Here is a 15,304-nt window from a genome sequence, read left to right as displayed (position 1 = left end):
GCAGCTCCTCTTCTCCCCAAGCTGCTGCTGGGTTGAGGAGTCAGACTGAGGCAGAGTGTTAATATCCACCCCATCCTCAACCCCACATCCCTGTCTGGTGATGGGAGCCTGGGGTGAAGGCCTGAGTTCATGAGTCAAGCTTGTAACATGTGTGTCTGAACATGACCAGCCCACGGGGTACAGGTGGGGCTTCCTCTCCGAATGTGGGTGAGTGCATGATCCTGTAGCACACACAGGACTTGGTCTCTCTATGGAGGTTCCATTTGTTCCCATGGGCATTTGGCTATAGAAGCATGGAGGGCCCTATCTGAACAGCAGGAACACAGTGCTGCATGGTGTCAACACGTCCCTATCTGCACGTGGGCTCCAGTTAGTGAATGCATGTAGGGCCAGCCTGTTCCTGTCCATCCACAGGTCTTCCTTCTGGCACGACTGCTCAAGGGTCCTGGCCAAAGAGGTAGGTGGTAAGTTCAAGTCGGAGGCCCCGGGCATATGCACGAAGGGTGTAGAAGAGAGTGAGGAAGTCCTGGGTGCTGAAAACGGTGTCGGCCAGTGCGAATGCCAGGGTAGACGGGATGACACCCCGGCCATACTCCACCATCCACGTGTTGGGTCCCCACTCCACAGCTGTCGCTTCTCCAGGCCCATGCACCACCGTCTCTCCTAGAAGACAAAGAGCACCCACGTGAGGAACACAGCTCTGCCCTGCCCTTCCTTGGCTGTACTTTCCCTGGCCCATAGGCCAGCTAGAGGTGTAAATGGAGACTGTTTCAAGAAGGGGAAAAGAGGGGCCAATGCTGTAGTATAGCACAAAAGCCACCACGTGCAATGCCAGCTGGGTGCCTGTTTGAGTCCCAGCTGCTCCACTTCTGACCCAGCTCCCTGCTAATGGTCTGGGAAAGCAATGGAAGATGGTCTAAGTCCTAGGACCTCTGTACCCATGTGGGAGACTTGGATAAAGCTCTGAGGCTGGCCTAGCCCTGACCACTGCAGCCATCTGAGAAGTGAACCAGCTGGTAGAAGATTTCTGTTTCTGTGCATATGTGTCTTCCTCTTGCTGTGTAACTCGGATTTTAAATACATCAATCAATCTTTAAAAAGAAGGGCTGGCAGTGTCACAGCACACTAATCCTCTACCTGCAAACGCCAGGATCCCATATGTGTGCTTCTTTGTGTTCTAGCTGCTCTACTTTCAATCCAGTTCCCTGCGAATGGCCTCGGGGAAATGCGAGGATGACCCAAGTCCTTGGGCCCCCGACCCACATGGGAGGTCAGGAAGAAGCTCCTGGCTCCCAGCTACTGATCAGCTCTGGCCCCTGCACCCATTTGGGGAGTGAACCAGTGGATGGAAGATCTATCTCTCCTTCTCTCTGTAAACCTGCCTTTCAAATAAAGATAAGTCTTTTAAAAATGTAAAATTTTAAAAAGGAGGAAAAGGAAAAGAGGAAAAGCTCTACCTCACTGACCTGGCCTCCCATGCAGAGGGACAAGGGACCCAGATGGCCATTCCTAAATGTTCTGTGGCATTATCTGGCCCAAGGGCTCTCCTCGGAGAAGTCGCCTATTGCTAGCTCACCTGGCCATGGGCCACAGAGCACCAGTCACACAATTCTACAATTCCAAGTCACACTCAATTCAAGCAGAAATGTAGCTAACTCTGCGTGGGACTTGTTAGACAGGGAGAGGGTTCCTGCATGACTTGGAAGGCTTTCTGAGCTGTGTAGTCAGAGCACCTGCCATGCGCACACTCAACTTCAAGTCAGCTTGGAAATTCAAAGCTTTGTTAATGTCAATTGTTACAATCTTAAAAAAAAATAGTAGAGGGACATGGTGGTCTGTTTTGTATTTTGGAGTATGTGTGCTTTTCTAATTATTCAGCTGTCCCCCCAAGGTTGGCTGAAAGACTGGCTGGATCCAATAGTGTCCAGGGCAGACAAACTTGAACCAGATACATCAGACAGGAAGTAGTTACATCTTGTTTCCCTCTAACACAAGAAAGCAACAGGGCTCCTTAGCTCTGGTCAATCACCCACCTGTAGTTGTGTGGGCTGGAAGGAAGGGGATCTTGGGTAGGGCTCCCTCCTTGTGAAGGGACCTGCCTCTCCTCCTTACCTGGGTAGAAGACCTCACTTTTGGTGGTGCCCTCTCTCCACTGGTGGAAGGTGCCAGAGATGATGGTATCAGAAATTTCAGCCCAATAGCGCCCTGAGGGACAAGCAAGTGGACACGGAGGATCAGAGTTTCCCCACCATCACACGCAGGCGTTGCTCAGCCAAACAACAGCAGGAACGAGGACACTGGCCTGGGGAACACAGCACACCCCCACCCTGCCCCAGCCTCCCAGTCCGGCCCGCCGCCAGCACTGACCCGAGTGGCCGCGGGAGCCCAGGGCGGTGCCGAACAGCAGCACGTACTCGGACAGCGAGGCGTGCAGAAGGCACATGGCACCCATCCAGCCGCCCGCGTTCACGAACACCCACTGCAGCTCCTCGTCGGGCAGCACGTGGCCTGGGTGCAGCCGCCGCAGCTCCACAATCAGCCGAGAGAAGGCCAGCTCATGATCCAGCCCTGGAGGAAAGCAGAGGAGCGGCGGCCGAGTCAGGGGCAGTTAGGGTCCCGGGTTTGGGAGACAGCGTCCTTGGGAATCCCTGGCTCCGATCCTGGGCCGCCTGCCCCCGTCTCCCGCCCAGTGCCCTCTTACCCGCGTACTTCCGCGCCAGCAGCGCGATCTCTTCGCGCTCGAAGACGAAGTTCTGCGTCCCCAGCCAGAGCACCTGGGTCAGCACCGCCGCGGCGCCCAGAAGCAGCGCGGCCCACGCCCACCGCCGGCCCGCGGCCCACCGCATCCCGCCGGGCAGCCTGGCACAGCGGCAGCACAGCACCGAGCCTGGAGCCCGAGACCCGGACACCGCTTCCAGCCGTCCGCCGGCCGCCCCGCCGCCACCGAGTGGTCCTGCTCGCCCTGGCCAATCGCAAGGGCCGGGCCGTCCCAGCTCCGCCCCTTCGGCGGAACCATTTCCGCGTGGGGTGCGCGCCGGGGCGGAGGGGCGGGGACTCCGGAAGCGGCAGCAGGGTCCTCGCTGGCCTGATCTCAGCCGGCAGGTGACACCCGCAGTGGACAGGCCGGCCTGGGCTCGCGGGCTGTTGCAGTGGACGAGCCCGGAAGTAGGCCATTATGAGAGCCCAGGTTGTTGAGGTCGGTAAGGGGCAGTTCTGTCGGGAAATGTGGGAGAAGGGTTGCCAGAGAGGTGCTACCGCCTGAAACGGGGGAAAAGAGGCGAGAGGAGAGAGATCTTCCATCCACTGATTCACTCCCTCAATGCCCACAACGACCAGGGCTGGAGCCAAGTCAGAGACAGCACCCGGGTGCTCCGTGGGGGGCTCTCACGTGCACGGCAGGGACCCAAGGACGTAAGCCAGCATCCACTGCCTCCCAGGGTACTCACTAGCTGGAAGTTGAAATCTGGTACAAGGAACTCTGATAAGGGATGCGGTGCTTCCAGCAGCATTGTAACCTTTTTGCCAAAGGCCTGTGTCCCCTGCCTTTTTTTTTTTTTTTAAGATTTATTTATTTTTATTGCAAAGTCAGATATATAGAGAGAGGAGGAGAGACAGAAAAATCTTCCGTCTGATGATTTACTTCCCAAGTGACCGCAATGGCCGGTGCTGCGCCGATCCAAAGCCGGGTCTCCCATGTGGGTGCAGGGTCCCAAGGCTTTGGGCTGTCCTTTGGACTGCTTTCTCAGGCCACAAGCAGGGAGCTGGATGGGAAGCGGGGCTGCCCGGATTAGACCCGGCGCCCATATGGGACCCCAGCGCGTTTAAGGTGAGGGCTTTACCCGCTAGGACATGGCACCGCCCCTCCCCCCCCCCCCCCTTTTTAAAGAGTTGTAGGACATGCCTTTTCAGCTGGACTCGCTCCAGCTGCTAAGCCATGAAGGTCAGTGAGAGTAGGGCATCTGATTGGCACAGGAAGGAGGATAATCAGCTGGAAAGCTATGGTAGGTCGATTTGGCAAGAGTGGCAAGAGTGGCACAGGGCAACCAGCGGGAGCGAGATGAGAGCCAGGGGGACTAGGACTGTGGTCCAGGTAAGAGGCGCTGTGAGCACCGGAGGACTTGGAAGAGAGCTGGTGGGGCTTGAACGCTGCTTCCTGGGCTCCTTCCCACCTCCTGCTCCCTCACCCCTTCTCCTTTGGCGGACATCCTGTTCTTAGCTCGTGGCAGCAGAGCGTCCAGGTCTTGAGCTCAGATGCAGTCAGCAGGCTGTTGTGCTGCATTTTTGAGATCCCCAGAAAATCTGAAAATCCCCAGAAAGGCTGAAGTAGGTGCTAAGGCATAAAGTAGTTTATTCAGGTTGACTTAGGTCTCCCAGCCACCCCCGCTGGGCAGAGCAGGTGAGGACTGGGGGGGTTGGTGGGGGGAGGGAGGGCAGCTGCAGCCTCTGCTGCAGCAGGAACCGCAGGGTGGAAAAGAGAGCAAAAAAAGGGATGAGGTTAAACAGCACAGGGTTCTTATACATTTCAGGAATTCCATGCAATTATACTGTCATGATTGGTTAGTTTTAAGTGTTAAGTCTCAAAAAAAGCAAGTTGGGCCTGGCGCGATAGCGTGATGGTTAAAGTCGTTGCCTTGTATGCACTGGGATCCTATGTGGGCACCAGTTCTAATCCCGGCAGCCCTTTTCCCATTCAGCTCCCTGTTTGTGCCCTAGGAAAGCAGTCGAGGACAGCCCAAAGCTTTGGGATCCTACACCCACATGGGAGACCCAGAAAGAGGTTCCTGAGTCCTGGCTTGGGGAGTGAATCATCGGACGGAAGATCTTCCTCTCTGTCTCTCCTCCTGTTTGTATATTTGTCCTTCTGATGAAAATGTATAAATATTTTTTAAAAAAGCCAACTCCACAGTAGCAAACAATGCCTGAATGGATTAGAATTCTTCTGTAGGGCAGTCCGGTGTCCATGCAAAGGAAGGTGGAGCTGCATTCAGGTGGCTGTAGAGATCCGCTGGGCCCTGCCATACTGCGGGAAATTCTTTGTAGCCTTCGTGTCCCGCACACCCACTGCACGGGCCCCAGCAACCCAAGAGTTTGGGCTCCTGCATCCACGTGGGAGACGCAGATGAAACTTCTGACACCCGGTTTCAGCCTGCCCCAGCCCTAGCTTTTATGGTTATTTGAGGAATAAATCACGGACAGAAGTTCTAGTTGTCTCTGCTTCTGTAACTCTGCCTTTTAAATAAATTTTAAAAATCTTTGAAAAGAAAGGAACTAAGCTGGTTCATAACCTGGTTCCTGTTTTGTATGATCTTGGGAAAGTTACTTAAACTGTATCAGTTTTTCTTATCTGTAAAATGATACAGTGGATTAAATAAAAGTAACTACCTCCTAGTAAATACTTTCATTGAGTTGAGATTTATGTATTATTTATAAAGAAATTGGTGCCTGGTGCGTGATGACCATTATATATATTATAATATAAATAAAATATGAAAACAAAGTGAGTAGCCTAACACATAGGGATGATGGACTGTAGGGTCACAATTGAATATAATTGAGAGACTCAGTAAGCTGATGGGAAATGGCCGGAGTTCTCTTTAGGGACATGTGACAGAGACAATGCCCCATTCATAATCTGTTTCCTTTTGCTCTTGGGCAGCCACATTAACATTCCACAGTCTTGGGGTCTCTGCTGTAGCAGTGGTATGGCAAGCCAATCCTTAGCCCGTGGGCTCCAGTGTCCTTTATCGGCTCCAGTTCATGTGCCAGCTGCTCCACTTCTGATCCAGCTCCCTGCTTATGGCCTGGGAAGGCAGTAGAGAATGGCCCAAATCCTTGAGCCCCTGCATGTAAGATCAGGAGGAAGCTCCTGGCTCCTGGCTTTACATCAGCTTAGCTCTGGCTATTGTGGCCATTTGGGGGAGTGAACCAGTGCATGGAAAACTTCTCTTTCTGTTTTTCTCTCTCTTTCTGTAAAATTTCCTTTCTAATAAAAATTAATAATCTTTTTAAAAGTTTCACAGTCTACCGTGTATTTAAATTCAGCCATGTGATTGCGTTCTGGCTAATGAAATGTAAGCAGAAATGGCTGTCACTTCTAGGTCTCTGACTTCTAAAATCTCTTATGAAATTCTTTGCATTCTTTTTCTTCCTTCATCTGTTATCTACTATTGTTCCAGAGGATCTAGTGGAGCATTCTGAAGCCCTAGGGAATGACAGAGCCACTAGATGGATGAAGCCTGGTCCTTGTTAGATGGAACAGAGTCCCTTCTCTGCAAAGTGGATTCTGGTATGGAACCACTGGCCTGCGAGAGGTTGTTCATTAAAGCAATGAAGATGAGCGGTACTGTGTCCCAGCAGGCTAAACCATCATTTGTTAAACCACCTGCACCCCACATCCTAGTGCTGGTTGAATACCAGCTACTCTGTTTCTGTCCCAGTGCCCAGGAGGCAGCAGATGCCTTCAGCCTGGCCCATTTGGGGAGTAAACCAGTGAGTGGATAATCTTTCTGTCTCTCATTCTCTGTGTTTCAAATAAATAAACTTTTTTTTTAAAGATTTATTTTTATTATTTTTCATTGGAAAGGCGGATATACAGAGAGGAGAGACAGAGAGGAAAATCTTCCGTCCGATGATTCACTCCCCAAGTGAGCGCAACGGGCCGATACTATGCCGATCCAAAGCCAGGAGCCTCTTCCGGGTCTCCCACGCGGGTGCAGGTTTGGGCTGTCCTCGACTGCTTTCCCAGGCCACAGGCAGGGAGCTGGAAGGGAAGCGGGGCTGCCGGGATTAGAACCGGCGCCCATATGGGATCCCGGGCGTGCAAGGCGAGGACCTTTAACCACTTGCGCCACCGCGCTGGGCCCCAAAATAAACTTTTTTAAAAAAAGGAAGCAGTATTGAGGGAATAAGTTATTTAGTGTTGGTTAAGGCTTTGAGTGTTGACCATTTTCTGAGTGTGAGCAGCAGGCACAGTCTCATGGCGCCCCCACCTGGTCTTTCCGGAGCATCTCCAGCACACATTGACAAGCACAACAAGGGAGTGTCCATGGCCTTGAGTGATCTCAGTGGAGACTGAGCGTTTGGGAGGTCGTAGCAGAGATTACACCTCTGTAATCTGGGAGGAACAGGATTGAGTAGGTCCCATCTTAGCCATTCTCCTCATCATCCAAAAAGTGACCCCGGGGAGAGAAGAGAGGTTCTGGAAGGGGCTCTTGAGTCAGTTGGCATGATCCAAGAAGCAGCATGGAAGCCATAAGCCTCTAAAATCCAGGTTCTCCAACAAAAGTAGCTGAGACAGCAGAAAGGCATGTTTGCTGTCTCTGCCCTCTCTCCCTTCTGTTCCAGAGGTAGTGGCGGGACAGACAGTCTCCACTTCTCAGTCCCCTGATCTTTGCCCCCTACCTGGTGGCCTCTTTAGATTCCAGCCTGACAACCCTGGGCCAGAGATCAGGTAAATGACCAGTGACCCAGTTCTTTTCTTGCAAAATACTAGGTTTGTATTGGCCTGGTATGTGGGAGCTCTTAGCTCCCCAGATTCTGAAGCCTACTAATGTTTGAGAGACATTTCACAGCATTGGGGATAGCTGTGGACACTTGCATTCAGATCTAAGCTAATCCATTCTGGGGTGACCCCGAGGCCTCTGTCCCCATTATGAAATGGGGAAGAGGTTTAGACAATCCTTAGATGACTCTTGAAAAGTGCCAAGAGATCTGTATTATGTGTAGTATGTAAAACCACTGCCTGCATCCCATAAGAGTACCAGTTCAAGTCCTGGCTGTTCCACTCCAATCTAGCTCCCTGCTAATGGTCTGGGAAAGCACCAGAATATGGCCCAAGTGTTTGTGCTCTTGCCAGTCATGTGGAACCCCCCATCCCCCCCAAAAAACCCTCCTAGCTCCTGATTTTAAATGGCCTCGGCTCTGACTGTTGCAGTAGATAGAAAATCTCTGTGTATGTCTCTCTCTCTCTCTTTGACTATGCCTTTCAAATATATCAAGAGATCTGCTGCCTATGATGTTGGAATCCCATATGTGTTGTCACATCCCATGCCCCAACACCTCCGCTTGTGATCCAGCTCCCTGCTGATTGCCTAAAAAAAGCAGCAGAAGATGGCCCGAGTATTCGGGTTCATGCCAGCCATATGGGAGACTCAGAAGTAGCTGCTGGCTCCTATCCTTGACCTGGCTTAGCCCTGGCCATTGTGGCCATCTAGGGAGTGAATCAACAGATCTTTCTGTATTTCTCTCTCTTTCTCTCTCTGTAGCTCTAAGTTTCAAATAAAACTTTAAAAGGGGGAGAGGGTAAGGGGATAGACCAACATTGTGGCAGAGTGGATAAGGCTGCTGCCTGTGACATGGATATACCATATGTATGCCATTTCATGTCTCAGCTGATCCATTTCTGATCCAGCTCTTTGCTTATGGCCCAGGAAAGCAGCAAAGAATGTCTCGAGTCTTTGGGCCCCTGCACCCATGTAGGAGACCCAGATGAAGCTCTTGGCTCCTATATTTAGACTGGCCCAGCTCCAGCTTCATAACCATTTGGGGAGTGAAGCAGTGGATGGAAGATCCCTGCTTCTCTCTCTGTGTAATTCTACCTTTCAATGATAAAGAAAAGAGATTTATTAATGTTTGAATGGCAGAGTTATATATATAGCGAGAGACTGAGGAGAGAGAGGGGGGAGAGAGAGATCTTCCATCAGCTGGATCATTCCCCAGATAGCTGCAATGGCCAGTGCTGGACTAGACCAAAGCCAGGATCAAGGAGCCTCATCCAGGTCTCCCAGTTGGGTGGCAGGGGCTCAAACACTTGGACCATCATCCATTACTTTTCCTAGGCCCATAAGCAGGGAGCTGGATTAGAAGTGGAGCAGCCAGGACTTAAACCAGTATCCATATGGATGCCAGTACTGCAGTTAGCAGCTTTACCCACTATGCCACAGTGCCTGTCCTGGGTACATAAATCATAAAAACAAAACAAAAAAGTAAAAATAAAAGTGCTAGTGGTGAAACTAATTGAATTCTAGTCTACTGTTATTTATCTGATTCAAGGCCAGTTTGGAGAGGAGGAAAGATTGGTTGTATAAAGATAACACACCTGGGGCAAGTGTTTGGCTCCAACCTTTAAGATACCACCTCCCTTATCTGGGTGTCTGGGTTTGAGTCTCTGCTTCACCTTTGATACACTTCCTGCCTGTGGCTACCCTGAACAACAGCAAGTATGGATCAAGCAGTTGGGCCCTTGCACCCATGTGAGGGACCCCCACAGGAGACGCTAGACTCCTAGCTTCAGCCTAGCCCAGCACTGGCTGTTTTGGGAATTTGAGTGGCAAGCCAGTGGATGAAAGATCTTTGTCCCTTTCTCTGTTTATTGCTGTGTCTTCCAAAGAGATAAACATTCAAATAACAACTACACCTGCATAATGGGTGGAAGTTACTGATAGTCTTGTTTTCCCCATATTTTTAGATATCTTACAGCCCTCCCCTTACCCACACTGTGCACTGTGTATGTTGGGGTGTGTGAGGGGCTGGTTACTGGTCCTTTCCCCCTAAATCTCTGCTGGTGGCCGAGGTATGACTATGATGACTGTGGTCAGAGTTCAGCAACAGCAGATCAGGGTTCATCCCAAGATTGCAGCCACACAGCGGGGACCCAAGGTGACCGGGGCTCCAAGGTCATCCTCTTAGTCGATGACGTGGAATGTTAGTTCAGGGAAGGCAGAAGCCACGCCTGAGTTTGTGCACAAGGGGCCATCATCACGTCCCATCTAGAGTCCCTGTGCTTGGCACATGGTAGGTACTCGGTCAGTGTTTGCTGAATAAAGAATCGACGAGATGATGGATGTGGAAAGGAAGTCTTGTAAGTGTCCCGGGGTAGAAGATTCTTTGACAGTAAAGGCTCCTGCCCGGAATAAAATGGGGATCCTGAAGACCTCCTGGTGCAGTGCAGCGCTCCTGAACCCCGCCCCTATGTGGCCCTCTGGCAGTCACGTGCTGGCGACTGGCCAATCACCGGGGGGCTGGGCAGGGCCGGCCAAGAGATAGAAGGTCAAGACGCAGCCCTTCTCCCATTCCAGAAGATCTTGAGGGGAGACTTATGTCGCGCCGCGAGACCGACCCCGATCAGCGCCAGCAGGCGGCAGAGGCAGACGCCGCCGCGGTCACAGCCTTCCGGGCAAGCGGTAACTGCAGGGCGGCGGGGCCTCTCGGGGACGCCGAGGCGATCCCTTCCTTTCCCTAGGAAGTACTCGTCCCCACTTCAAGACCGGGGCGCACACCCTGTGCTGGGCCGGCGGGGCCGAGAGAGACGCCCGGTGTAGGCGCTGTGGCCCAGCTCCCCCTGCGGAGGGCTGATGCCGGACCTGAGTTCCTTCCGGGGGGGAACGGGGTGCCCACGCCCCGGGCTCGGCCTTGCTGGGGAGTGACTGCAAGAGGGCATCCTCGCTCATTGACCCTGACTGCCCTGTCCTCAGAACATCAGCATATCCGCTACAACCCGCTGCAGGATGAGTGGGTGCTAGTGTCTGCTCACCGCATGAAGCGGCCCTGGCAGGGCCAGGTGGAGCCCGAGCCTCTGCAGACGGTGCCACGCCATGACCCCCTCAACCCTCTGTGTCCTGGGGCCACCCGGGCCAACGGAGAGGTAAGCCTGTGATGCCTGGATTCGCAGGCTGGGCTGGGGACATTGGTCCCCAATCCCCCCAGAGCTGCCCTTCACTCACAGGCGCAGTGGGCCTCCTGGGTCATATCCCACCAAGCCTTTCTGTTCCCTTCTGTGGACCTTTCCCTCACCCCACCCCAGCCTGTCCAGTCCTCCAGCCCCACCACATGACTTGTGGTAAGGGACCGTGAATGTCTGGAGCCCATCCTGTCAGTAGGTGAATCCTGACTATGACAGCACCTTCCTGTTTGACAACGACTTCCCAGCTCTGCAGCCTGATGCGCCTAGTCCAGGTAACTGGCTCCAGCCACTGTTGGGGAGTGGGTGCTGAACCCTTTCCAGGGAAACGTGTGCTGCAAAGAGCGGTACCCCTTTATTTCAGGACCCAGCGATCATCCCCTTTTCCAAGCACAGGCTGCTCGAGGAGTTTGGTAATGATGACTTTCCCTTCTCACCACCCTCTGCCTGGGGTTGAGCACCAGGGTTGGTCTTGAGACAGCCAAGCCCTGTCCCTCTGTCATCCCTCCCCTCACCACCTAGTAAGGTCATGTGCTTCCACCCCTGGTCGGATGTGACGCTGCCACTCATGTCGGTCCCTGAGATCCGGGCTGTCATCGATGCATGGGCCTCAGTCACAGAGGAGCTGGGTGCTCAGTACCCTTGGGTGCAGGTCTGTGAGGGCACCCCTGTGGGGTGGTGCAGCTTTGGTCCTGGGGAGGAGCTTTTCTATTTCACCAGGTGTTGTAAGGAGGGACAAGTACACTTACTCTCTTTTTTGCTCTTAAAGCTCCCTCTCCCTATCTTATAGATCTTCGAAAACAAAGGAGCCATGATGGGCTGTTCTAATCCCCATCCCCACTGCCAGGTGAGTGGTTTCAGCTGGCTCCCATGACTTGGCTTTTTTTTGGGGGGGGGGGGGCGCTGGATTCAAACCAGCATAGTGGGCAGAGGAGCAGGATTAAGACATTGTACAAAGATTTGGAGGCAAAGGACCCATCTGTTCTTCCCTGCCCTTGCCCGCTGACAGGTGTGGGCCAGCAGCTTCCTACCAGACATGGCGCAGCGCGAGGAGCGATCTCAGAAGGCCTATCAGAGTCAGCATGGACAGCCTCTGCTGCTGGAGTACGGCCGCCAAGAATTACTACGGAAGGTGGGATGGGAGGGGGTGGCCAGGCCCTGTTCCCCAAATGGCCCCTAGCCTTTTAACCCCACATGAGAGAGACTTGCTAGGAGGCTGCAGCAACCATCTCAGGGAGATGCTGACAGCTGAAGCGAGAGTGGTTAATGGTGGAGGTGGTGAGAGTCCATCACATGTGGGTACCTCCTCTCTGTCTGCTTTCTCTGCCTATTTGCTGGTCCCTGTCTACCCCCAACACATAACACACATACACACGCAACACATGCACACACTTTGTAATGACTATATTGTCTGTCCAGGAACGTCTGGTCCTGACCAGTGAACATTGGCTGGTGCTGGTCCCCTTCTGGGCAGTGTGGCCCTTCCAGACGCTGCTGCTGCCCCGGCGCCATGTGCGACGGCTACCTGAGCTGACGCCTGCTGAGCGTGATGGTGAGTCTCCTCATGAGGACCCTGGGGCCAGGTGGTGGCTCAGGTGGCTCTGCTCAGGCCAGCAGCTGGACCTCACACTGAGGGTCTGCCTCTGATTCCAGATCTGGCCTCCATCATGAAGAAACTCTTAATCAAGTATGACAACCTATTTGAGACATCCTTTCCCTACTCCATGGGCTGGCATGGTGAGGCTCTTTGAGTATTTATTACTAACCCCAGAATTCCATTGCTAGGTTCCTAGGGTCCAGCCCATGTGCTGTAATCCCTCATGGGCCTTGAGACACCTGCTGGGGGAGGTGTCCAGTTCAGGGATGCTAGGAGGGTCAGAGGAGTACCAAATTTGGTGCAGCCATGTCACTGGTGTGCTTTCTAATGTCTGGCAGGGAATGCTGGGAGATGAAGTTTTAGGTTCCTGACCTAGAGGATGTGGGGAGTAAGTACTAGGCTGAGGAACCGGGGAGTCCTTTGCATCATCTTTCCTTTTTCTTCCTGTCAGGGGCTCCCACAGGATCTGAGGCTGGAGCCGGCTGGGACCACTGGCAGCTGCACGCTCATTACTACCCTCCACTGCTCCGTTCTGCCACTGTCCGGAAATTCATGGTTGGCTACGAAATGCTTGCACAGGCTCAGAGGGACCTCACCCCTGAGCAGGTCAGGGCTTGGAGCACTCTGAGTTCTCCACATCCCCCTTTTTCCTCACACTTACACAGGGAGGCATTCCTGAAGATTCAGGACTCCTGAATCCCTCCATGCTGTGATGGCTCCAAGCTGCCCTTACCCCGTCTCTCCCAATCCTGTAGCCCTTCCCTCTGTGTCTCCCCATCTCCAGAACTCCCTACCACCACACCGGAACACTGCACCCCTTAGCCCTCCCTGATTGCTTTTTGTCCTCCTCCCAGGCTGCAGAGAGACTAAGGGCACTTCCTGAAGTTCATTACCGCCTGAGGCAAAAGGATGGGGAGACCGCCTGACCACACTGACCACAGGGCCTTGAGTCCTTCTGCCTGGGGAATCTGGAGCCTGGGGTTTGGATGCATGTAACATCAATAAAATTGGGCCTTTCCAACTTTAATCACATATTGTTAACACCAAACGGGTATGAAATCTAACCTCTAGGGATCTGGGGGTTGGAGGCTAAAGGCACAGCTCCAGCCACACGTCTCTCTGCCTACTGGTATACAAAAACTGAATGCAAACATCCACCACCCCAAAGCTCTGAACAAAATTGCTATTCAGTAGTACATCTAGCAGATAGATTCTCTGTCTTTGGTGTAAATGGTATTCCAATTTAGCACATTTTAAAAATCTTGTGTTCTGAGCTGTGGTTGAGCTTTGGGGGAGGCCTAAGCACCCCTCATCACCACCACCACCCCACCACCTTAAGGGGTCAGCTCACCAAGCCAGGGCCTGTGGGTTTTGGTGGAGAATGGTTGAACAGGAACCTGCTGCCAGTGTCAGTGGTCAGAGCCCTGGCTTTGTGAGTGGCTATAGCTTGGCTCTCCTCCAGCCCACAGGGGCTAAAGGCGTGGGTGGGGAGCGTGCACATGGTTTTGTGTCCTTGGCTTCTCCAGACCACCCTACACAGTCTGTCCAGAGCCTGGACATGCTCTCTCTGCTCCCTGGTGGCCCTGTCATTGCACTGGACAGAAAACAGCTAGGGCTAGGGAAACAGCTGCCCATGTTAGGGGAACCAGGGTGTGGGAGGAGGCGCTCAGTGATACCCTCTGCGAGGCTGAGTAACAGCCTGGAGACAACAGGTTGTCCCACCAATGGGGACCTGAGTACCACCTGGTATCTACCACATTGTCCCACCCATAAGGGGCTTTGGGCAAGGTAGAGGTGGCCAGAATGCTTTTTTCTCTCCACTTAGTAAGATTTCAGTTTTTTGAAAGGTAGAGTTACAGAGACAAGAGAGAATCTTTCATCTGCAGATTCACTCTCCAAATGACTACAAAGAGCCAGTCAGAAGCTTCTTCAGTGTCTCCCATGTGGGTACAGAGGCTCAAGCACGAGGGCCATCCTCTGCTGTTTTCCCAGGTGCATTAGCAGGGAGCTGGATTTGGGTCAGACATGGATTAGCCAGGACTCGAACCTGTGCCCCATATGGGATGCCAGTACCACAGATGGTGGCTTTATGAGCTATGCCACAGTACCAGCTCCTAGTCTCCATTCTTGTTCTTGAGGCCGCTGAGTGGGGAAATCGCACCAAGGCTGGACCAGGAGGTGAGCCTGGCCCAGGACCTTGGCTGCTTGCCCTTCAGTCCAGAGTGTTTCTTACCTTGGGACCAGAGAGGATTGCCTTGCAGCTTCAGTGGCTGTGGGGTGTGGCTGAGTACAGTGCTGGTTTCAGACACACACACACACATTCTAACCTTCTACCTCTGCTTGGCTGTGTCCTGGCGTTTTACACACTTCAGATGCCCAGGTCCAACCTCCAGAGCTTCTAATTGAACTGGAAAAGGGTGTGGCAGGGCAGGTTGGGAAGCACAGTATCCAGCAAGTTAGAGACCCACAGCTTGCACTACTCCTTATCTTATCCGGCGCCCGGGGGCACCTTCAGCTTCTCCAGTTCCCTGTACTGTTGTTTAACCTGAGGCTTTGTGCTCAGCAGGGAGAGGGAGGGGACACTTTTTCAGTGGTGCAGTCTTGGGCCAGAACCCAGGAATCCAGCTCCAGACTCGGTCCTCGGCAGTCTGGGACGGGACAGGAAGTGTCCGGCAGAGGTGGGGGTGGAGGTGATTGGCAGTCGGAGGCTCCAATGGGCCGGGATCCCCCCCTCCCCATTTCACCCCTCTCCTTCCATTGGCGCCTGGGCGGAGCCGCACCCCCCTGCGGGGGCCCTGGGTGGGAGGGAGTCGGGGCCGGGGCGGAGGGCGCTGGCGGCGGCGGCCGCGGAAGGTGAGGCCTGCTGGGGCGGGAGAGTGTAGACGGGAGGTCTGGCCCGGAGGGGGCGGGGCAGGGCGCTATAGGAACTGAAGGGGCCGCGAGTGACCGATGGACTGTCTGCGTGTGCCGGGGTCAGTGTGGGGGGACTCTGGCCCGGGTGGCACTTGGCGCACGCAGCTGTCAGCTAA

General features: G+C 53.5%; 2 protein-coding genes across 12 annotated transcripts; one reads left to right on the top strand and one right to left on the bottom strand.

The window, feature by feature from the left end:
- Nucleotides 1–10: 10 nt before the first annotated feature.
- SIGMAR1 (sigma non-opioid intracellular receptor 1) lies at nucleotides 11–2,861 on the bottom strand. Of its 8 annotated transcripts, none has more exons than XM_040963008.1 (4): nucleotides 2,702–2,861; nucleotides 2,368–2,568; nucleotides 2,113–2,205; nucleotides 11–663 (listed from the first exon to the last, which is right to left on the bottom strand). In XM_040963008.1, the coding sequence occupies exons 1-4, from the start codon at nucleotides 2,844–2,846 to the stop codon at nucleotides 437–439; spliced, it is 666 nt and encodes a 221-aa protein (XP_040818942.1). In that variant the 5' UTR covers nucleotides 2,847–2,861; the 3' UTR covers nucleotides 11–436. The 8 variants fall into 8 exon arrangements, with proteins under 8 accessions (XP_040818942.1, XP_040818943.1, XP_040818947.1 ...); XM_040963009.1 differs by having other exon boundaries at nucleotides 11–533; XM_040963013.1 differs by having other exon boundaries at nucleotides 11–445.
- Nucleotides 2,862–3,123: 262 nt separating this feature from the next.
- On the top strand, nucleotides 3,124–13,296 carry GALT (galactose-1-phosphate uridylyltransferase). Of its 4 annotated transcripts, XM_040963004.1 has the most exons (12): nucleotides 3,124–3,196; nucleotides 10,077–10,181; nucleotides 10,473–10,642; nucleotides 10,878–10,953; nucleotides 11,043–11,091; nucleotides 11,201–11,330; nucleotides 11,469–11,525; nucleotides 11,688–11,810; nucleotides 12,098–12,230; nucleotides 12,332–12,415; nucleotides 12,727–12,881; nucleotides 13,130–13,296. In XM_040963004.1, the coding sequence occupies exons 2-12, from the start codon at nucleotides 10,097–10,099 to the stop codon at nucleotides 13,199–13,201; spliced, it is 1,134 nt and encodes a 377-aa protein (XP_040818938.1). In that variant the 5' UTR covers nucleotides 3,124–3,196; nucleotides 10,077–10,096; the 3' UTR covers nucleotides 13,202–13,296. The 4 variants fall into 4 exon arrangements, with proteins under 4 accessions (XP_040818938.1, XP_040818939.1, XP_040818941.1 ...); XM_040963007.1 differs by lacking the exons at nucleotides 3,124–3,196; nucleotides 10,077–10,181 and having other exon boundaries at nucleotides 10,551–10,642; nucleotides 10,875–10,953; XM_040963006.1 differs by lacking the exons at nucleotides 3,124–3,196; nucleotides 10,077–10,181 and having other exon boundaries at nucleotides 10,554–10,642; nucleotides 10,802–10,953.
- The last annotated feature ends 2,008 nt before the right edge of the window (nucleotides 13,297–15,304 follow it).

The sequence above is a fragment of the Ochotona curzoniae genome, unplaced genomic scaffold (assembly GCF_017591425.1).
Source record: "Ochotona curzoniae isolate NIBS_2020 unplaced genomic scaffold, NIBS_Ocur_1.0 scaffold_3208, whole genome shotgun sequence".
Taxonomy (NCBI): Eukaryota; Metazoa; Chordata; class Mammalia; order Lagomorpha; family Ochotonidae; genus Ochotona; species Ochotona curzoniae.
The sequence above is the reverse complement of the archived record's forward strand: the minus strand, read 5'-3'. Positions and strand labels throughout refer to the sequence as shown.